General features: G+C 50.1%; 6 protein-coding genes across 6 annotated transcripts; 2 read left to right on the top strand and 4 right to left on the bottom strand.

The window, feature by feature from the left end:
- Positions 1-1208: 1208 nt before the first annotated feature.
- N7498_009410 (uncharacterized protein) lies at positions 1209-2399 on the bottom strand (the record flags this gene model as incomplete). Its single annotated transcript, XM_058456466.1, has 3 exons — positions 1209-1875; positions 1934-2067; positions 2124-2399. 3 exons carry the CDS (start codon positions 2397-2399, stop codon positions 1209-1211), a joined length of 1077 nt encoding a protein of 358 aa, XP_058303365.1.
- A 7222-nt stretch (positions 2400-9621) lies between these two features.
- On the bottom strand, positions 9622-11618 carry N7498_009409 (glycoside hydrolase family 47 protein; the record flags this gene model as incomplete). The annotated part of the gene is made up of 8 exons (XM_058456465.1): positions 9622-9757; positions 9810-10110; positions 10163-10298; positions 10357-10542; positions 10594-10737; positions 10811-11111; positions 11168-11221; positions 11272-11618. 8 exons carry the CDS (start codon positions 11616-11618, stop codon positions 9622-9624), a joined length of 1605 nt encoding a protein of 534 aa, XP_058303364.1.
- Positions 11619-13784: 2166 nt separating this feature from the next.
- Positions 13785-14843, bottom strand: N7498_009408 (SMP-30/gluconolactonase/LRE family protein; the record flags this gene model as incomplete). Its single annotated transcript, XM_058456464.1, has 2 exons — positions 13785-14091; positions 14161-14843. The coding sequence occupies 2 exons, from the start codon at positions 14841-14843 to the stop codon at positions 13785-13787; spliced, it is 990 nt and encodes a 329-aa protein (XP_058303363.1).
- Positions 14844-15193: 350 nt separating this feature from the next.
- N7498_009407 (Aldolase-type TIM barrel) lies at positions 15194-15448 on the top strand (the record flags this gene model as incomplete). The annotated part of the gene is made up of 1 exon (XM_058456463.1): positions 15194-15448. One exon carries the CDS (start codon positions 15194-15196, stop codon positions 15446-15448), a length of 255 nt encoding a protein of 84 aa, XP_058303362.1.
- Positions 15449-17339: 1891 nt separating this feature from the next.
- On the top strand, positions 17340-17714 carry N7498_009406 (fructose-bisphosphate aldolase; the record flags this gene model as incomplete). Its single annotated transcript, XM_058456462.1, has 2 exons — positions 17340-17374; positions 17429-17714. The coding sequence occupies 2 exons, from the start codon at positions 17340-17342 to the stop codon at positions 17712-17714; spliced, it is 321 nt and encodes a 106-aa protein (XP_058303361.1).
- A 370-nt stretch (positions 17715-18084) lies between these two features.
- Positions 18085-18979, bottom strand: N7498_009405 (SDR family NAD(P)-dependent oxidoreductase; the record flags this gene model as incomplete). Its single annotated transcript, XM_058456461.1, has 2 exons — positions 18085-18547; positions 18630-18979. 2 exons carry the CDS (start codon positions 18977-18979, stop codon positions 18085-18087), a joined length of 813 nt encoding a protein of 270 aa, XP_058303360.1.
- Positions 18980-22443: the final 3464 nt, after the last annotated feature.

Here is a 22443-nt window from a genome sequence, read left to right as displayed (position 1 = left end):
GTCTAGGCATAGGCCATCATCAATTGACCTTGCTAAGCGGCCCTAAGAGAGGTAGGAAGTGCGGTACGCTATGCAGTCCTGTTGACAAGGGTTCTGGTCCACCGCCAGGGTACATAGTTTCGGCTGTTGCGTCTTACTCCATAGGGATGTTGGGGCTCCACAGACAGGAACGTGGTTCGTGGGCGGTTTGGATTTAATCTAATTTAGTTCAATCGGCTTTTCGTTAGGGCACGGGGGATCGGGTCGAGACCCGTTCGGCGCGAGCACGGAAGCCTAAGATCGGCCGATCCTGCGTCTGAGAAATTGCGAGCTCACGAGCTTTTGCCTTCGGTTTCGGGTTATGGTTTCGGGTGGGGTTTTGTTTTTCTCTCTTCCTTTGACTCATGGCTGGGCCGCCCCGAGACGGACTAGTCCAGACAAACGGTCAAAGTTTGTTCTTTAAAAAGCCGAGATAGCGCATGCTTTTGCCATGTCGGAGATAGCGCATGCGTTTTCCATGTCGTTGATTTGGAATGCGACCGTGGTTTGCGGCGATCTAGTGAACCATGGTACGCTAAAGTAGTTTGGGGAACCTGCCAGATCCGCTTCGCATATTGATTTGGTATTAATCGCACGTGTTATTTGAGTACCTTAGGGTACGGGAAAGTAAGGTAAAACGGTAGTGTTTGCATGTGCAGTCGGGGTTATGTACAAAGGGGTATTCGTATATCAAGTCAGGTCCAGAGGGGTATACAGCAAAATGCAGACGCATAATCGTCAAAATCATAGAAACACAACTCCAGCCTATATCCCACCTTCTAGGATACTCAGACGGAAAAAAGAATAAAAGTCCTCTTGATGCTTTCGTTCGGGCGAGGTGGAGCCGCTTGCCTGAAGTGGAAGCACCTCTCCACTGCTGAGTCGTTCCCGCCCAACCTCCGCGGACGCGACTCGCGACTCGACATTTGGGTCCGGTGTTCTCCGGCCCGCGAATAGCGTTGAGGTATTTGAGAGCGATTGAACTCGCGCAGGCCCGTCGCAGACGTCTCGTCGTGCGCTCATGCCCGCGCTAGCCGATGAGGCGGAGGAGTTCGGTAGTGCTCGTCCCCGGTGGGGATCGGCGGCTCAGGGCGCATTACCGCTTTTACGCGAGGCAAGCTAGTAGTGGAAAAGGAAGTGGTTGTCATAAGTCGTCAAACGGAACGAGCGTTGAATGGTAAGGGGTCCCTTCAAATGGCCCACTGCTTCCAAGACATGGGCTGGAAGTGGGCCAGTGATTGCACCTGCTCGTCATATGGCAAGCAGTCGGTGCTGGACCAGGTGGGTGAAGGGTAGTTGCACTGGACTGGCGGCTGGATCAGATTGTCCTCCAGAGAGATGGACACCAGATGCGATGGGGGCACAACATCGTGGCCCTCCCACTGCAGCGGCGAGTGCATCTGGAGCGGGGAAGCAGTAATGTCATTCTTCAGGATGTTTTTGGGGTACTGGTCAATGACCGAGAGGGCTGCCGAGGAGATGGAGGAGCTGGAGTGGGGAGGGAGAGAGAAGGTCGCGTCAGAGAGAGGCGAGGGGCAGGTCTCTGCGGGCGAAGAGTAGAAGGGGCTGTCATCAGCCGATTCGGGGAGCTGGTTCTGAAAAAGGTTTGCTGATGGACGCGGCTGCATAGGGAGGTCCATGCCATTCCACACCATGGAGCAGTCGCTGGCCAGGTCCGGGTGCACGCCGGGTGCCACGAGAGAGCCAATCGACATGGAATTCGACTGCTGAGGAGTGGCGGCGAGTAGAGATTCACTGTCTATGGGAAGGCAGCGCGGGACGGAAGTTAAGCCATTGACGACGGAGGCCTGGTGCTGCGAGGGCCATTGCGACTGTTCCGGTTGTGACTCGTGCTCACTGTCGCCGATCATTAACCTCGCGATCCTAATAACAGGGTGTCCAAGCAGCTACTCACTGTCTCTCCAAGTGGCGCGCCAGCAGATCCGGCCGACGGAAAGCCTTCTTGCAGCCACGCTCTGTGCACTGGTAGGAAGCTTCGGGGTTGTGGTTCAGTTCATGGCGTCTGCGGTGCTCGGCGCGAGTGAAGACCTGTTGTGCGACGAAAGTTAGCTTCATTGCGCTTCATAATAAGACCAAGCGCATACCTTATCGCAACCGGGGAACTCGCAGGCGTGTACGCGCTTTCCCTTCTTGGCTCTGCTGATACGGTGGGTTGTGGGAGTGTAGGTGATGGCCATGGAGTCGTCGGCCTCGGAGCTGCGGCGCGCGTTCTTGCGGCCGACCATGGTTGTCACGGAAGCGAGGTGAGGTTCAGGAGACGGAGAGGAAGAAGCAGCAGGAGAGTTGGGAACAGAGGTGGTGTGTTTTGAAGACAGTGTGTTGGTCGACTTGCGTTCAGTAGAGGATCTTCGGGCCATCATATATGGAAGGATGGGAAGGGAGGGAAGATATATAGGAACGGAATGGCAAGTGATGTAATTGGTAACAGGACAGAGACTGAAACTGCAGTGATGAAGAGGGAGGGTGGACTGATATAGAGAGGATGGGGACGAGACTTTTAGATCCGGCGGATTAATAGACTTCCCAAAATTAAATGAAATAAAATAAAAATAAAAATAAATTGCACAAATGGAGAAAATGGAGAAAATGGAGAAATACAGAGAAATAAAAATCCCAAATTAAAATAATTACAGGCTAGCCTTAGATCAAAGGGAACGAAGCACGGGCGTGGAGGCGTTGATCGCTCGGGATGATCAAGTATAAGCCCGTCCTAAAATTACACCGCGTTGCCGAGCAGTGCGGCTGAGGCGTGAAATGACGATACTAGTTACACTCGTATCTACCAAGTAGACCCGTGTCAACGGCTCGCGAGGCGCCGATCCGGCGCCTGCATTGGACTTGCACCCAATGGGGGTATTTCTTTTAGTGTTGGTTGAGATAGCCCACCCTCTCTCTTTTTTTTTTTGCCCTTTCTTCTTTTTCTCATAACAAAGTTCTCACGAAAGAGTTGGGGACCCAGGACATCCAAACGGTGGATCTAGGGCTCTCGAGTCCAAGCTCCCACGGCACGCAACGGGTTTGCCCCACCGGGGAGGGGAGAAGGCCCCCGTCATGGTTCTCCACGCTTTAGGAAACTCGCAGGATCGTGCGCTATGCCCAGGCGAGTATGTAGACAAGTTGACGCCCCACGACCCTGCGATTGGGTACCTAGTGCGGGCTATGTACTCCGTAAATGGGTTGGAATCCGGTGTAACTGCACTTGCATAGGTGCCTTGTACTTTTGTTCCTTGAGGCTGAAATGGATTTTTCATTGCTTGGAATTGACTGATTTTCTCCCGAGTTCCTCGAGTCCGATGCTTTCATCTCAGCCGGGTCACATCTCAATGAGTCGATGTCGGATGATCCGAACACCCCGGCGGACCGAAGGCCTGAACTCTGGAAAGCCCCCGGGTCAGCCTAGTGGGGTCCGAGAGTGCGCCTTACTGTAGTCGCCTTAGCCATAGGGACGTGACCCCTGAGCCCTGTCTTGGCGGTGTTGCCGTAGCTTGTTTCACAGCTGCTGATCCTTTACTGGATACGGGGAATGACCGATTTTCTCTGCCCCCTTGCCGAGCCCCTTCACGTCACTGGGAACTCGATCTTCGTCGATATGAAAATAGCTTCACGCTTCCAAAATAGAACCATGTGGTTGCTGCACGCTCCCGCCCCCGAGCCTCTTCTCACGAGACCCGCAATGTGCATCTTCTATTGTCTCGTCTTGCTAAGGACTGCGCTCGACTGCACATGACTGGGTCGCCTCATGCACCCCATGCGAAGTGGCATAGTAACCGGGATAGCTACCCCCTGGCCCTCGTGGCATTATGATACTGGGAGATCTTAGCGGCAAGTCGGATGCCCGGCAAACACAGGATTCCTGAAACACTCGATGCTCTTCATACATTCTGGAAGAAATCCTTCGTTCTGCACCTTCCCACCCGAAGTAAATCGCCACGCTTATGGTGTTAGACGTGCAAGGGCAACAGTCTCACGTTCATTCTTACTTCGAAAGGAGGGTGTTGGCAAATCTTCGGCATGGCAATGCCGAAGTCAGAATACATTGAGGGGAGACGTGAGGGATCTCTCGCACGCTCCACCGGCCCCAATTCAGTTAGCCAGTGCGAAGTGTACAGTAGTGCAACCATCCCCAGTCAACCTTAGTACCCATCTTAGTCTGGATCGTCGGGTCATGAACGCGATTTTCTCGTCGACGCAGTTCCAAGTGTAGCGCAGTCGGGGGCCAGTGTTTAATCGGCCCCTGGTTGAGAGGCACAGGCGGATTCAGTTCGATCAAACCACGTTCCGCCCCTGTCTGATCTCGGTCTATACCGCTTCTCAACTAGGGCGGGCATACGGTAATATCGCTTCCCCGGTCCGTGGTCCGTGGTTTAAGCCGTTTCTTTGGTGTAGCGCTATGTATCCCCTCACGTGGAGGGCTGCAATCTTGTCCTTTTTAGAGAAGGTGATACGAGTCATGACCAGGGTTTCGGTGCAGTGCTTCCGGTGCCACTGAATCAGGTCGGAACCGATTCCAATGCGATCGGCATTTCTCTCAAGGGAAAGACTCAGTTTTGAGAACGAGATGCAGATTGCCTCTACTCCCGGGTCTCTGGCAGCATGGCTCTCGCGGTACAGATACCGGTATTTTATCTCTGCGGCACAGATGTCCACAACGGGTGGACCCTGCCACGATTTCCCCAATGTCTCATCGGTTGAAGATTACGGGGGGCTATGATCATCGTCATGCTCTGCAGAGTTTGGTGGTCGCGAGTCAGAGTTCACGATTGAATGTTGGTTCTGTTTTTAGACGTGGCCGCTCCCCGGGGGCCAACCCTCACGGCAGGGGGCTACTCTGTGATGGCACCCTGTTGCGCTGTCAACTGCATACGGTGCAAGGCGTCCCGGGAATACCCCGTACAATCTGCGAGAAATGATTTCTGCTTGGCCCTTTTGCCGTTCATCCAAAACCCCAGTTCAATTGTGACCTGTCGGCCTCGCGGATTGATCTACATTCGGAATGTCCCCGCAAATTGTCCGGTGTTTTGAGGCAGCACCAAGATACGAGCGGAGGAGTTCCGTGCTAGCGAATCACCTCATCGCTTGCGTCTCCACAACGAGGCTCTTGTGACTGCGTTTGCTGGTCTCGGCTTTTGGAGATGTTCGATAATGAGTCCACGGTGTTCCCAGTGTGATAGCTTTGGGGATGATGAGTGGGTCGAGTCCCGAGCTCAGAAAGGAAGGTCTCTTTACTTCCCATGACTCGAGTCTTGACGAATCCTTTTAGGAATTCTCACGACGGCCGCTAGTGAAGTCGTCTCACCTCAGACCGTGTGGATCTTCATCTCCAACAGCCAACTGCGGCTTCCTCTTAAGGTTGTCAGCAGAAACGGTGCCCACGCGGCATGGATTTGCAACTCCTCACACGAATATGTGCAAAGTGGTCCTGCTAAAATGGGAATAGTGAGCTACTCGACCCTGACCGTCGGGTTCTCCGCTCTGTCCAAAACAGGAAAAAACTACATTATCCCGATCAGCTCGAGGGACAATCTTTCCTTTATCTTTTCCAGCTCGTCTGAAGAGCCATGAGTCGAGACTTGAGATTTGGAGTCCCAGTCCCAGCCCGTGGGTTGGGACGATTGAATCGTTGCCCGGCAAAGTCCATGTCGGTCGAATGAAGCCTCCGACCTCCGGCCTCGATTGGCGCGCTAACCCTGACCCAAATCTATTCCCTGATCCTCCTAACCTTAAAAGGACCCTAACCGTTGGTCCAGGTCCACTGCTAGTTCCGCTGCTAACCTGCTCAGTCACTAAGCGCCATCAGCCTCATAGCTTTTCCAGGGATGTACATTATCCGCTTTGGGCTTGGTGCGAAAAGTGGTCCACCCTGGGTCCAACAAAACCCTTCTCACACGGGCGGCTATGAGGTTATTCCCCTTTCTCCTTTGGGCCGTTTTTGTTGGCCCGGGCTGAAATTCTGGAGATTTGTAATTCCCCGACTGTGATCTCCACACCAGGCTCTCCCCGTGGCTCTGCATTTAAATGCCAGCCAAGGATTACCTGGGAATGATTATCGATCTACACGGACCGGCGAATGGAGAAGGTGGAACGATCGGAATCTGTGTTTCCCACATGGAGGATTTGATGAAATGGAGATTGCTTCGCGCTGTTGGATTTGTACTGGGTAAGAACAGACCAAGTCGCATCGGGCAAAGCTATTGACGGATACCCTAGAGTATCCGGATGCTAACTAGCCTGGGCTATGCTTCCTGGGGAACACCTTGCACTCCACTCATCCGAAAAGGCAAGGAGCGGCGCAAATCGCCAAGCCCTACGGCTTTTGTAAAATCCGACAACCCGTACCGTTATGTAGGCTGCAGCAGAGATAGTCAAAGTCGGATCCGCACTTGATGAATTCTTCGCAGATCATGAGGATTGGTCCACTCGTAATCTCCGCCACGTGTGGCAAGATACCCGGATTGGAATGGCCATGGTAGGCCTAAATGCATATTCTTGCTGTTCCCCCTATATATCCCTGTCCATCCGGGCGTGGTTGCATGCACCATGCAGGTCCTTGGGTTGTTGGGCCCTATGAGGAGCGATGTTTCGCATTTACAGTGGAAATCAGGCCATGTGGCTGTCAGCAATGGCAAGGCAGACTACCGAGTCTGCCTGATCATGCAGATCGACCATGTGTCTGCACTGTATATGTGTGATACCATGTGGCCCGACGTACCAATAACAACTGAGCGATGTCACTCAGCTCTCAGGCTCTGTCATCATCTGCGATGTGATCGAGACGAGAGGTTCCTAATTTCTGATTCATCGATCCCTGGATCAATTGCTTGATGACAAGGAGTAACGTGAAGAGCTCCATAGCACGACGGGCTGAATCCGCGTTGCATTATACGGTCTACTCGTTCATCTTCATTTCGGGGAATCCGAAAGACTAGCCGACGGCCGAATCCAGCAGCACCACCTCGAACCAATCCATACAATGCCTGCAAATCAACCATGACTGCAATCTAATTTCCCCTTTAACCCTAGCCTCGTAGCGTTCGGGACACAGGATGCACATCCCTGCACAACCATGTGGTCGAAGGATCACGGACCGTCAAAGATGGAGTGGGGACCCAAATTAAATTGGAAATCGCAAGACGGGCACTATATGAAAGTACCGGGAAGTAATGGATTTGTAACGAACAAGCTCGATAATTTACGTACAACCTCCCGGAACGGTCTAGTGGGCAGGGGGTTATCGGGGGCGGCACTAATGCAGTGCCCATGCATTCCTGCGCCCGCTAGGTCATTCGAGGTAATTTAACATTAATTTGTGAGCGGGTATCCTGGACCAATCTCGAGGTGTGTTTCAGCTTGCTTACACACGGACGCTACTTCTAGCGCGGATTTATTTATAGCTGTATCGTCTTGCATTTTGTCGTCTATCGCATGTGCGGATTTCGGGAAGAAAATGGATGAAACGAACGTCGCTCCAGGCCATGTGCTGATCGTCCGTTTCATGTTTATTTTTTTTTTTTTTTTTACCGAGTTTGTTGTCAAGTCCATGGCCTCATATCTGGGCGTTCTATTTGTGGAGCACAAGGCAGATTCGGTGTGGTCGCCCCGGGTCACAAATCTACAGATGCTCATTTCTGTCACTTGGCTCGGCCAATTGTCGGATTAATTGTATACTGTTGGATATACACATTCACCAGATGTGTGCTTCTACCAAGTGCCTGTACCCACCTGGGCAGTATTTCATAGAAATAGACGGAGAGAAAACTTATCCACATCCATGGCTCAGAGGCTTACTTCATCGACCCTTTCTATTAAAAAGCCGATAATCATCGACCTTGAAAACTGACAAGTATCGACATCGGAATTGTGTACTTGTGACAAGCCAATCACATCCTGAGATCTACATTCACAGCCTCATGGACAGTGCCTTGCCGCAGATCTCCAATGTGAACATCTACTCGATTCAGTCTAGTATGCTTATCTCCCGTAAAAAATGGGTTAAAAAAAGGAACGTGGCATGACTCCGACAACAGAGATGCCGGGTGCCTTGGCGGGTATTTCAAGGTTGTTTACAAATGGGGACACCCGCATTGAGTTGCATCAAGCCAACCCCAAAAAAAGGGCCTTAATTAGCAACATTTGACTTTCGAAAGTAAACAACAAGAATAAGCTGCAGATAATACTTATTGAAAAACCAACACGCCACCAACAATGCCATTCAACGCACGAATGACCATAATGTGTGATCGCCACCGGCGCTTCTGCAAAATGTAGACCTGCACACACCAACGCCCCTGTGGGTCTATATCCAATCCAAGTTCAACACCTTTCAACCTTCTTTCCACGAGTTAACGTGATTTCCATCCGCACGATGACATCATCCCCTGCAGTCTTTCAGCGAGTCATGTCCCTAGTTTACTGTTGGTTCAAGGCAGTATCGCTATTCGCTGCTACTTACTCCATACTGCGGGCGGTGATCCGGCTTCGGATGCAAGTGAGTTAGCGGATATGCATGGTCTTCATTTGTCAAAAGCGGATACTTGGTCGGTCGTGATACCGAATCCCACCTGAAGTCCGATACTGTTCCCCGAGATACTGCCTCCGGTGCAGGGGAGAAAAGTGACGGAGCCTTAATGCACCGATACAACCTTACGAGGTCCTCCCGTGCTTTCGAGACTTATTGCTCCTGTTGGAGATTACCCGCGTCGCGGGATCCCGTCTAGCGCATCCTTCTGGGCCCCGTAGCCAGGCACTAAAGGGGCGATGATCTCATACTCTGATATGGAGAATGTGGTCATCGTTAACAGATTCGCATTATGTGAATCAATATCTGAAACAAGATGAGCACACGTGGGCTGGAGTTCGGGATGTACTCCACCCCCGGCCCCCGGTCCGCCGGCTCCAGATGTAGCTGGGCCCACGTGGTATAGCTCTCGGGCTTTTTCTAGCGTTGGTTGGTCAATCAGGAATCCTTCGCATTCCTAGTCTCGGGCAATGACCTCAGCGGCTTTCTCCGCAAAGTTGGGATGATTGCATCGTCAATTGAGACGGTTGATGTCATGGAAAGTGAGGGGAATGTCTCTGGATTCTCCAGCCGGAGACCAGTTGGGAATGGGCATTCCCACTGTATAGCTCTCTCGGGTCTTGGAGTATGCGACTCGTGTGCAATATAGAGGTTATGTGCACTGCCGGATGTGGCTAGCTCCAGGTGCAGCATAAGTGCTATAGCGTAGACTTGGGGCGTTATAGTACCGTGTGAGAAACGCAATTCGTGTAGACGAATGGACAACTCATTTCAATAAACCACAGAGAGAATACCATGAGCTACGTCTAATATTTAGCAGCCTTGTGAAGACTTGCTCCCAATAACCTACAAGTGCCCCTAAAAGCGCCTGCGAGGTGCTCAAGAAGATGATTTCATTCATGTAGGTACCTTGGTTATGCGGACATGCCGTGTCGAATTGTCAAAAACCTACATTGAGAAAACGAAAACATCATATAGAGCGTATTCATTCCTCCGAAAGATGACTTTGCGGTACAAGCATCTTGAACTATTCACAATCTTCCGACCACTCCGAATAGCCACACCCTCTAGGTGAAGCCACCGCAAGGCTCCTTGATGCGCAGAGGGTGGCACTCAGTGTTGAAAACAAACTCGTCCAGACTGATAACATCAGTCTCGGTGAAGGAGAGGTAGAGATACTTGAGGACCTCAGCGAAGTAGAAGCTGCAAATATTCATCAGTAAAAGTTTCCTCCAACATAGCGTTAGAAAATTACCTGGCAACATAGTTGATCAACTCCCCACCACCGGGCTCATCCACATTGGAGATCTCAGCGTAGGGAACAGACTTGGACCGCTCGGTGTCCAGAGCCTGGAAGATCTTCCAGTTGTAGTCTTGCCAGCGGGTATCGCCCGTGATGCGGTACGCGTAAAAGATGCTCTCGATCGGCTCGGGGTAGTCGCGGTATGAGGGGTCTTCAATGAAGTATCCGTTCTTGGCGGCTTCGGCGCGGTAAGTAGCGTTGTCGTTGTATTGGCTGTCGTAGGCTGTGTCGTTGGCGTTGTACCAGGCCCACGCTAGGAGATTAGTTAGTGGGTAGAGCTGAATTTCCCTGTTGAGATATCTTACTTGAGGGGTTTAGGCCGGTCAAGGTGGTGTTGAATAGCCAGTGGCAGCCGTCAGTCGCCTTGACTCCCAGGTCGAGGATGTCGGATCGGCCCAGGCGGGCTCCACCTAGGAGGAGATTACCACCAGCGAAGCAGGCCTAGCAGGAGTAAGATGTTAGCTAGTAACGAGCACTTAGGGGAGAGGTTTAGACGAACGTAGTCATCCATACTCCACATGAGGTTGCCGTTGGTGTCAGATTGCGACAGGAAGGTCAGGTCGGGGCGGTGATACGGGTTCAGTGCAATATTCTTGATGGTCGACTCGGCAGTGACAACCCAGAAGTCACGCATCTGCTGCGCATACTCATCCGAGTGATCGTACTGGTAAGTCTTGATCAGATACTAGGGGAGGTTAGCCGCATGGACACATCGACATTCAGAATTGACCCTTACCTCAATGAAGCTGTCTACGCCAGCTTCCCAGCCAGCATCAAAAGTGATGAACTTGCCCGTGTCAGTATTGACCTCAGTGCCGACAAGGCCCGGGTAGATGGGAGGAGGGCTTGGGTTGATCAAGAAGTTCTCGGCTTTCTTGGCCTATAGTTTCGGAAAGTTTATCAGCATCTCGTTCCCGGGTAGATGTTGTTTGATCATGTGGATGCGAACATACATGCTCACGGAAAGATTCATCGCCAGTTAGATCCGATAGACGGTAATACTCCAGAATCATGGTTCCGGCCTGGGCGGTGTTGGTACTGTTGTACTGGGTGCCATTGATGGTGCTGGTGGACTGGATAACTTCACCAGTCGTCAAGTTCATCTGGGACGCCGGGAGACCAGTCACGGTGTCAAATACAGGGCTGATAGCCGTCGCCAGAGACTTGGCCTGGGACAGGAGCGCCTCGACGAGATGTTCGTCATATGGGTTGGGGAACTTTCCACTCTTGAGCAAGTCATATGAGGACAACAGACTGCGAATTGTCAGGCCATCGCTCTTCCAAGGTCCGAAAGGATTGGCAAAACTTACCCTCCAATATAACGGATGTTTATGTCGAAGAAGTCGACGATATAGGCAGACTTTCTGTTCGGGGTTAATGAATAGCGCAGATAATTTATCTCTTCCAAACTTACGTGAAATCAACTGAATAAATGTGCTTCAGCTGCTCTTCGACGATATCGGTCAAGCCCATGACAATGGCAGTATCAAGCCCATCGACAACAGTGGCACCCCAACCGAACAGGTCATTGGTGCCGCTGTGGGTGAGAGGCAGGAGATCGTCACGGGGGAATGCATATTTGTAATACTGATTCCACTCGCGGACGTACGCCTGCTTCACGGCTTCGGCACGAGGATCATTCTTGTTTGTGCCAGCGGGGAAGTCATGCTGAACTATTCGGCACGTCTGGCTGGAATGCGCAGCGACGGCGGGGACGAGAGCCGCCAGGGCCAACAGAGCGTGGGAGACGCGGACCACCATGTTGATCAGCCTTATCCTACTTTCTTGGACGGATGCACGGAAATCCAGAGTGTTAAGAATCGGCGAAACAAGGGATATATACCAATTATCCCCTGCAGATCGACAGGGGGCATTGTTACATTATTGAAAGGTTACATGGATACTCCCGGGATTAATTACTGGGAGAATCATCACGAGCTCGGCTTCGGAGTTTTAGCCTGGCACGGGCATTGCCCGTGTGAGCGTCTAGTTCTATCATGCTCCTGTGCACGCGATTATTTGTTGAGCCTGCAAAGAGATGAAGTTTCAGGGGTCAGGAGGTCGAAGAGAGGGGTACAGCGCACTGACCCGTACCTGACGGATCACGCAGGGTTCAGTCAAGCTTTTTTGCGAGATCATCCGCCTTCGGTCAAATGAAAGCCGAATCTTGCAGGGAAATGCCCGAACTCCGGTCCATAATTGGGCATCTGCAAAGGATTCGAAAAAGCGTTGAATATGTTGTCTGCTGGTGGACATAGTACAAGGTTTTACGAAAACCGTGATTTAAAAACACTATGCTAAATTAGGTTATTTGTGTTAAATAGTGTTTTAGTTTCCTCAGTGAAGTGCAAACAATCCGGGAGAGGCTGGTCCCGCTACCACCGCCACTCCGTCCCAATTATAGTTTATGGCGTACCAACTGATCTCCAAAGTGCCGTGTACTCCGAGTCAGGAACAAATGACGTGAATTCTGTTCGGGCAATGATCAGCCTGGGACAGCATACACCGAGCTAAGACAGGCTTAGTCCAGCTTGGACTCATGTCATCTCCGCAGATAACAGATGAGATACTACCCCAGAGTCAGTGCGAGCTCGACTCCACCCAAGTTCTGTCGGCACTAAGCCATGTTGGGCAATACACTGGAGACGGGTAGATACCGCCGGACCAAGAAGATATTGCAAATGGGCCTCGACACTTTATTCTCTTAGTCCTTCTAAATCTCCCACTGGGTGTTTCTGTAAACGTTATTTTGGACATCTTTTGATTTATATTTTCCAAGGTACCTCTCTAAACATCTTTCTAGACAACTTTACATTCCATTTTCCAAAGGTACAGAACGAATTGAAAAGGTACTCGAGAGATGGAAAACATCCACTTTATATGACTTTCTATTCCATAAAAAGCGATTTAATGAAACGTAGAACATAAATTTCTTCTGCCATTTTCTTGGTTAATTCTAAATCATGCTCTTCCTTTACCCATAAAATCGACACTAAGTACTCCAAGTGGATTCCGGGGACAACCAATCCAGTAGAGTGCTCGTGGTTCCCGCAAATCTTGTCAATATTGTTGTATGAGATTAAAATTTTAGCTATAATTAATCGGATTAATGCATGGCTGCAGCATTATTACCCCACGAGCTCGCTACGCGCTCCATCTACATTGCCGCGAAGGTGATCAGCTACTGCGCTACTATGACAACCGAGGAAAATATCCAGCACCAAATCAATGAGGCAACCCGTCTTCGGACTATGCTAGAAGACTGGCGACGACATCTGAGCGTTGAGTTCTCTCCTTTGCCGCTTGGGTCACGCGATGAATCATTATGTTTTCGGCCAGTGTTGATCCATCCACCTGAGTTTGGTATGTATCATTAAACGAACTCCATGTACCCCCGGTGAAAACAAACTAATTTGGTCATGCAGCCGTCGCGGTCCAATTTTTCAGCGTATCATATCTTCTCTTAATCTCTCATGAGCCTAACCTAGGCGGGTTGGAGCGACATATTGAACGACTGGATGCAATAACGCGCTGCGTGGAGAACATATGTGGCATTGGGATGACGTTGAAGGAAAATGCGTCCTGCTTAATGTCTTCGCAAGCTTTATTCATAGGCATGTGATTTGTTGCATCCCAGAGAAGCAAGGCTAACAAATCCACAGCGGGAATATATACTCAGGAAAGCCATGCCAGAAGGACTATTCTGAAGCTTCTGGAGGCCTGTCGAGAACGGACTGGCTGGCCAGTCAAACCTCTGGGGGTTGAGCTGCAGCAAATCTGGGAGAGGCAAGTGTCACTTTAAGCTGCAGCTGCCCTCGCATGGTTTATGTCACTTATGTATTTCGTTTTCCTCATGAATCGATATCCTTGTGAATATGTGTATTTCATTCGTTATTTGTTTCTTTACATAGTCATATGGCAAAGAGTTTATACTCCAAGCAATGCCCCCTTTACTCCCGCTCCCAACTGAACTCGCCACAATCGATGTTCATTGAGGGCAAAGATTTCTCCGTTTCTCCCGAAGCAGAAGTTTGCCACACCTCCATCGATGAGGATTCGACCCAAGAGAACGCCCCCCGGGGACCAAACATTGATTCCATCCCTACAGCCACTGTATACGTTTCCTTCTAAATCACACTTGACTCCATCTGGAATGCCCTGGTCTGCCATAGCGAAGAGCCGCCGGTTTGTGAGGGATGGCTCCCCGTGAATCATGGACACGTCGAAGGCGTAACTAGATCAAAATGCAAGATCAGCTATTTTGATTCAACGAGATCACCAGAGGAAAACATATTAAACTAACATGGATGATACTCTTTGGTCATCGATGGTGCCGTCTCCATGTACCCGGTCCGTATCGGTGATATAAACAACCTGCTCATCCGGAGAGAAGCAGATACCATTTGGTCTCCCAAAACCATCGGCCACTGCCCGAATTGCCCCAGTATCTGGATGCCACCGGTAGACCTGGCTGGGTAGACGCGGCGATGGACGATAACCCTGCTCAAAGCCATAAATGGGATCGGTGAACCAGATCGAACCATCCGTGTGCACTACCACGTCATTGATAGAATTGAATGGCCGGCCATTGAAATCACATTTCAATAACTCTGATTTGTACGGAGCAGTTGTAGACATCCGGTACAGTCCGCTTGGCTCGGTCATAGACCCCTGCCCACAGAAGAGAACGTGGTCTTTACCGTAATTGATGCCTCCATTGCCCATAGGAATATCGGTAGCAATCTCATCACAGGTGACGGGTCTTTTACTCAGGTCGACGCGAGTAATTTGCACTGTCTGCTTTCCGTTCGGGCCAATGCTTCGGTTGCTGGTAATATAGAGGTTGTTGGCGTCGGGAAAAAATACCCCGGCCTCGTGAGCGAACGGATAGACTTTATTCTCTGCTAGAAGCTCTGCTGTCGGAGATGGGCCCACGATTGCGGCGAATCGCGGGTCGTGGGCCTTGAAGGAAGTGGCGTTGGGCATGGTGACTCTGTTTTGTAAGATAGCAATAGAGTGTTCCCACGACGCGACAAAGAAACATAGGCTGGCAGTTGTTTCATAGCAAGACTAGAAAACCGAAGTTCAACAGTTCGAATAAGAAAAGCCAATGCGGGGTCATCTCCTTCCTCTCGGAGCAACGCCGATGGTGGAACTGGCCTCGTCTCGGAGTCATTCCCCGCCCTTCTCCCTTAGTGGTGTCACACGTCCTTCATGGCTCCACATTGAAAACAGCTCGAGCAGCCCGCCAGCCACAATGTTTATACTCCAATTCCAACTCCAAATTACTACACAGCGTTGGATCCCACAAAGTGCGATTGTCTCAGCATCCCAGAATGTCCTGGAAAGAATCCAATTGCCATACCACCATTCTGCGCAATGCGGAAGCCGGAAAGTATGGAGTTATTGCAGCCATCGCCTACAACATTGAGCAAGTCCTAGGTCTAGTCCGGGCTGCGGAGACAGCTCGTTCACCCCTTATTATCCAATTTTTTCCATGGGCCATCGAGGCCACCGATGGGTTGCTCGTGCGCACCGCTGCAGAATGTCCATGGCGAGTATGGCCCTCATGGGCCACAATTGGATTTTGAGACGTAGGTGGAGTGATATTAGTGCCTCGTAATAGCGCCCCCCACCTGGCGGTGAGGGTGCGCTGCACCGGTAGGCCCATTTTCAGCGGTAGGCCCAATTCCATGCTATTCAGCTAATTATCACTGCGCTGGATTCGGATCTACGTAAAAAAGGTCGCCTGCTTCTTCTCCTGCCCTCGCTGCTTCTATAGATGCCTCACTCTCCTGGGTAGGCTGTTTTGGTGGCGGTTTACCATAGACCTTCGTGTGTAGTTTATCTAGCCGCTTCTTCTCCTGAATAGCCTCTTTTGCCTTCCTATCCATAATTGACCGATTGGCATCGCGAACGCTAAGGATACCAGTGTGCCCAAGTGGTTTAATATGCCGCTTAGTATAATTCCGTCGTAGAGGGGCGCGAGCGGCTATCATTTGGCTGATTATGTCGTTCGAGAGAGCTGCCCGTTCCGCGATGACCTTATTGTGCTGGAAGATGCGTAGTAGGCCTCGCCGTTGCTTCGGGGTGAGGTTTTCTATCTTCGATAGCTTCCTATGGTTCTTTTCGAGAGCCTGGATGCTCTTTAGAGGTGTATTCTCGACGCTTGAGGATGTAGGCGGCGGTGATGGTGTCTATTCCCTATACGTACGGAGATTAGGCGCTAAGAGCACTGGTAGCTCTAGCTGGCTATTGGCAAGCTTCTCGATGATATGTGTGCCATTTGGTGGCCAAATACTACGTTCTTTGAAGGATTCACGAATAATCCGTGCGTTGAATGCTCGTCGTCGTACATCCGTGATGCATCGTAGGAAATCAGCCTTTCCGATAGGCTCACCCGCGAGGAACGCGAGGTTATTATTCTCTCTTCGGAAGTGCTGCTTATAGCTCAAAAAGGGCTTTCCATCAAGCGGTTGACAAAGGTGCGTTGAATAAGGTTCGAAAGCAAAGCAGATAAGCTGATAATCCTCGCATCTCTATAGAAACTCCTTCGTGAAGTGGGCACTATGGCCATCGAACAACAAGATACGTTTCTCCCCTTTTAACGTACGACTAATCGTCGCCTTGTGGAAGTATTGAAGCTATTCAACAGCTAATTCATTAGAGATCTAGCCATTTAGAGATATAGCCGTGAGCGTCCGCGGTGGAAGAGCTTCGCTGCCATAATACCAAGTCTCTATATACGTCGAGCCCTTGAAGATAAACAGTGAATCCATCTGCCAACTATTGGCAGCGATACATTCGACGGCGGTAATAGTTTCGCCACGTTTAGCTTCGCAGAGATCAGGGATAGGCATCATACGGCCACCGATTACCGTCTGCGCTTTACCCCGACCGGGTTGGAAGCCATATTCATCGACGTTATATATCAACCGTGGCGCTGCATTTTTAACGACGTTCCCCCATCGAGAATACTAGAGTTCTAGCATTCCGCTATCCTCTACCTAGATCCGCTTATACTCCTTCGTTCTCTGCTTTACCGGGGCAAGATCAAGGCCTTGAGGAAGTCGTTTAATGAAGCGATACACCCACGTACTGCCTAGCTCGCGTTCGACACCCGCACGCTTTAGCGAGAGATTCGCTATCTCCTCTACTAGCGCAGGCGTCACTAGGAGATAGCGATCACGTATATCACATATCCAGTGAGTCAAAGCTTCCTCCTGATAGTCTTGAAGAGCCTTATTGACCGGTTTCTGGGCAGTGCGAGCCAGTTTACCCCGTCGGACGCGTCCCCGCAGCACGTAATACGAAACACCATATTCCTTGGCGATCTTCGACAAATTCGGCTTTTTTTGGGCATAGGCGGCTTCGCAGGCCTCGATTACACGAGATTCCGGAATTTCGGGCTGGTTAGGCATGGTGGTGGCTGGTTATGATGAAAAACGATGGATAATGGAAAATTTGGGCCTACCGCTGAAAATGGGCCTACCGGTGCAGCGCACCCTCACCGCCAGGTGGGGGGCGCTATTACGAGGCACAAATAAATGACGATCTAACCCATTCACTAGTGCCTGCGTGTTTAGGTTTGAGAAAGTTCGTAACCAGGCCAACGGTAGAGTCAGGTTGGCTTTGCACGGGACCAATGGCTTTGCCCCAGAGCTGATGAAGCGGTGCGTGGCCGCTGGTGTCAGCAAGATCAATGTCAACAAGCTCGTCTTAGATGACTATTATGATCACCTTCGCGCGAAAGTGGGCAAAATCCCGCACACTCAGCTGATCGAGGAGGGTATCCAGAAGGTGACCGATCTGACCATAAAGTGGATGGAAATCTGCGGGTCGGCCGGCAAGGCATGAAGAAGTATAGAAAATGTATATAGAGATGAAAGTTGAATAACTAATGTAGCTTTTGACTGTGAACTTGGATGAATATTAGCGTACAGTAGCGCAACAGGGTTTGCTTTTCTGTCACCGCGAGCTTTGTTCCTCCAGATCTCGTTCCAATTCTCACGCCCGTTCTTCATTAATTCAAATGGAAATAAAAAAAGAAGATAAAGCTGAATTTACATAAAGTAAAAGGATAGCTCGATTGAAAACCGACCGGCAAATTTTCTCGCACCACACGATCGCTTAGCAATTGTGACATGAAAGCATTCTCGACCAGATTCCAACTTGATTTGTCTATCTGGTACCAATCGCAATCAGATAAACACTAAAGCCAGCATAGTTACTGCAATTTACTGTACATTCCACCATCTGCCAGCAACCCCGTTGCGTTCACATAACGACTCATCTCTTCACAAGCCAAAAAAACCGCCGGACCTGCCATATCATTCGCATCTCCAATTCGACCAAGAGGAATACGCTCCTCAAGGGCGGCCATCTTGGCAGGGTTCGCCATATCGTGGGCGGCTAGCGAGGTTCCAATGGTGCCGGGCATCAAGGCATTGCACCGAATCTTATCTTTGCCAAGAGCGATGGCCATGGACTGCATCATGGAGAGAATGGCAGCCTTGGTCGGAGTGTAGTGAGTTTGTAACCCACCACCTAGCAGAGCGCTAACGGAGGAAACACCGATGATTGAACCACCGTGTCCTTGTTTCACCATCTGGCGAGCAGCGGCTTGGCATGAGTAGAAAGTGCCCTTGACGTTGACGTCGACGGTGTGGTCCAGAAGAGACTGTTCGATCCTATGTTTATTAGCCCATAAGCTCTGATGGGCGGGAGAAGAACCAAATAGCTGGCGATCCCATCATTCAGCCATTAACTCACTTCAAGAGCTCCGCCGGTTTGAATACGCCCGCATTGGCGACAAAAATGTCCAACTTCCCCCATTGCGACACAGCCTCCTGGATTAAACGGGTGCTTGTCTCCGGTTTGGTCACGTCGCCGGAGAGCTCCAGGATTTTGCCCGCCTTGATGCCCTTGTTCTCGATCGCCTTGACCTCCTCCAACAGGCTGTGCCGAAGGCCTTCATCCTTGGCAAGGCCCAGGTGGTTTACGGCGACATTACATCCTTGAGTAATGTATGCCAGAACGATCGCGCGACCGATTCCAGTGGTGCCACCGGTGACGGCGGCGGTCTGGCCTTTGAGCAGGTTCCAGGCAGGCAGCGCAGCCATTGTGCTAACTGAGTAGGAGGAGAGGTGGAAGGACCCGAACCAAAATAGAGAGAGAAGATACAAATGTGTCAAATGTGTCTTTGAATCTGAGCTCTGAGCTCTGGGTAAACTCTCTGGCGGGGTTTCGGGGTCGAAGTGTATTGAGGCGCCGTCTCGGGGACACCAACTCCACTTTGACCAATGTTTCTCCAATGCCGTCTCGGGCCATCACAGACTCGAGCGGTAGTGGGCTATGATGACATGTTTTGCTGGCACATGCGACCCTTTTCCGAGACTTTTTAGGAATTATAAAGGATATGCCCCGTTAACAATTTCCTCCCAAGTCAATCGTCTGCGCATCCTTTACTCCATCTTCATATTCACATCATCCACCATGGCCACTACCGAAACTCCCGTCCCTCGGACTCAAGTTGCTCTGGGTGGAAAGGTGATTGCTAGTATGTGTCCTAAAAAGCCAGATGGTCTAAAGCGTGGCCAACTAATGTCAGAAAGCTATCCATATCTCTTTTGTGCGACGAGCGACAACTACTCCTATTTCATTTCAACTATTTGATTGACATCACTCAATCAGGACATGGCTCTAGCCACGTTGGAAGAAGAATAATGCTTTGTTCTCATGTGGACGCTCGCTCGAGCATAATGGTTAATAAGGACTCCCCCTCGATGGACTGCAGACACTATGAAATCCATTGTTCCGTCAGGGTAATTAGGCTGGAAGATCGCACAAGGTATTTGATTGAATTTGTCAGAAAATATCGCCCCCTCGGTGGTCCTGGGGATGGTTTCTCCGGATGGTGTAGATATGTGTCTTACGACTACGACTGGTCACGGTATTGACATCACCAAGGGTATTCTTAAGACATTCCAAGGAACAGTTTAGAAGACGAAATGTCTTGCGGGGCGACTACTGTACTTTGTTCTTCTCATTAGCTACCTCTACGACAGATATCTTCTTCTGGATAGGAAAAGGTGCCCTATTCTCGGGTATTGAAGGCCCATACTCAGCTTTTACTTCTCTAGCTTTTCTGGTGAAATGGAAACTATAGATCATTCATCCATTCGTCTTGAAACTAGGTCAAGCATTGTAGAATTTATTCTCGTCATAAGCCTACGTCTGTTTAGATCATGCCTCTTTATCACGACAACGGAATGCGTTGCCTCTGTATTGACAACTGGATCTCAGTCACCAAACCCGCAGAACATTTGTGAGCCGCCAACTACACCGCTGTCTGCAAGGAAAGTGGGAAGGTGGCGATGTCTTTGACTTACTTCAACATAATCAACTTTTTGGACATCATTACAACCTGTCCAATGCTCTGAAGCATGGTAGTTAGCACAGGAATCCAAGCTAAACCCTGTCCACTGAAGGATAAATTAAACCATGGAGAGTCTATTCGGTCATGAACCAGGAATACAAATTGGCGCTTCGGCGAAGGTTTGTTCAAACTGTGTCTGCAAGTAACAAGGTCCTCGAGTATGACAATATCTTTCGTGTGCTTCATAATGGGACAAGTCACATCCGAAACCCTGGTGGTAATCTTCGTGATGAGAAGTCGCCTTTGGCTCGTGTGCTGGATCTGCTTACTGCTGCTTTGAATGACATCCTTGGTCTGAAAATCATAAGCAGGAACCACGAATAATAATGTCGAGTTTGGACTTTACCAACCATGCATTACCGGCACCTCGCAACGAAACACACCGGTCTATCAACCGGCTGGGAACGTTTTTTACTTTGGCCTCAGTCTTCCTTGCCCTCTATCGTTTACAATACAACAACCACCAAGCCGCTCAACTGCTCTCAGTTTGACGACTGCACTCCCGATTCCCATCGACACTCTGGAAAGCTGTCGCTACCTGACAGTCTATTCTGGGCGTGATGTGCTCCTGTAGAAGTTCGCGTTGACGGTTCAGCCTATTTTGATACCATCGAGCGTGCGCTGTCACAGGAGCTGATTTCAACATTAGCGTACAGCACACCGATAAAATGATGGATGGCAAGCAAAGGGGATTAGCATTGGAGAAGCCAAAAATACCGGTATATGTTGCTGGCGAGGCCGAGTATGGATTGAGGATGGTGTACAATAGGTGCCGCCTCCTTAACATCGAAGATATTGGAGCCAGCTGGTTAATGAATGGACATGCAATTTCCAAGTCTGCGAGCCTCAGATGACTACAGATTGTACAAGTGCATGAAGGCGTCCGATCTTACATCCCCGCCTAGAAATACAGCTAGGTGTGAGCTGACTACCCTCAGCAAGCATGGAAGAGGCAAACCAACTAGCAAGGGCCGTGCTGTGAAATACAGCCCACGGAAAACACTCATGCTCTACTGCGCCGGCTCGCTTATCCTTTGGGTCTGCAATCTCAGGCAAGTCCATCAGCATAAAGCCTCCAAATTGTACATGTCTAGGTTCAAACTGGCTTGACAGCTGTTCCAACGGCCAGCGCTCTCCAAGCATGGTAACCGGGCCCATAACACCAGCTCCACCAGCGTCGACCGGGAGTCTTGTATTTGAGTGATCTGAGAGGATAGTTATCGAGACACTTCATTGTTTGGAATTTACTCTTCTCATTCTCTCAAGCCACGACAAGACTACGGCGACAAGGCATGTTTTACTGTATGTATTCCGTTCATTTCGTTTGCCGAATAATAGCGACCCGTTCTAGACTCAACGGGTCGAAATCGTCGCCCAGACCAAAATTCAACAGTTACCAACTCGCCACCGGTAAATTAGTAAAAAACGACGGAATACACTCCGGCCCCGCGAGACTTTTTTTGTACACCCGAACATCCCGCATGTAGACCTGTCAAATGGTCTTGTTAATCGTGGGTCCCAGTTAAGGTGGACCAGTCCCGGTGTTCTAGACCGCGGTAGTTCGATTCGATCTCCGAATCGGAAATTCACATGTTCTACATCCCAAAAAATCGACGAGTGGCGGAGTGCTGCACAAACGGACATTTATTTTGATACAGATCAAGGCCCTTCGGAATTTCATAAACCTGCTTTGGAAACACCAATGTGTTCAATTTTGTTCCTGATGGCGCAAGGGCGTGATTTTTTTTTTGGGGGCAGGTGGAGAACCCAGCTGAGCTAACGGGCGCCACCGCTCCAGGAATAACTGTGTGGTGAGTCAAGATACGTCTAGACGTGCCTACTGTAAGTGTGGCGTGGATGGACCTTGTAGATGCATGGTACCTGAGTGTTACATGTTGTGTTGTGTTGTTATTTTGTGCGACGAATTTGGCCAAGGTCCAAGATGCTTCTCAAGGTGCGACGCTTGTATATTGTGAGAGCAGTCTTCGATTCAAGGAGTCAAAGAGGGATGTCTTGTTTTTAGCTTCCAATCTTGGAAGCTTCTAAGATTCAAGAAGACCCCTGCAGACAGACATGTTACGGTGAAAGTGACCGGGTTTATCTGGCTGGGTTATTTTCATTTTCGACGTCATGGTCATTTCTTTCAAG

This window comes from Penicillium cinerascens (genome assembly GCF_028974065.1).
Source record: "Penicillium cinerascens strain IBT 15544 chromosome Unknown scaffold_4_segment0_segment1, whole genome shotgun sequence".
Lineage (NCBI taxonomy): Eukaryota > Fungi > Ascomycota > Eurotiomycetes > Eurotiales > Aspergillaceae > Penicillium > Penicillium cinerascens.
The sequence above is the reverse complement of the archived record's forward strand: the minus strand, read 5'-3'. Positions and strand labels throughout refer to the sequence as shown.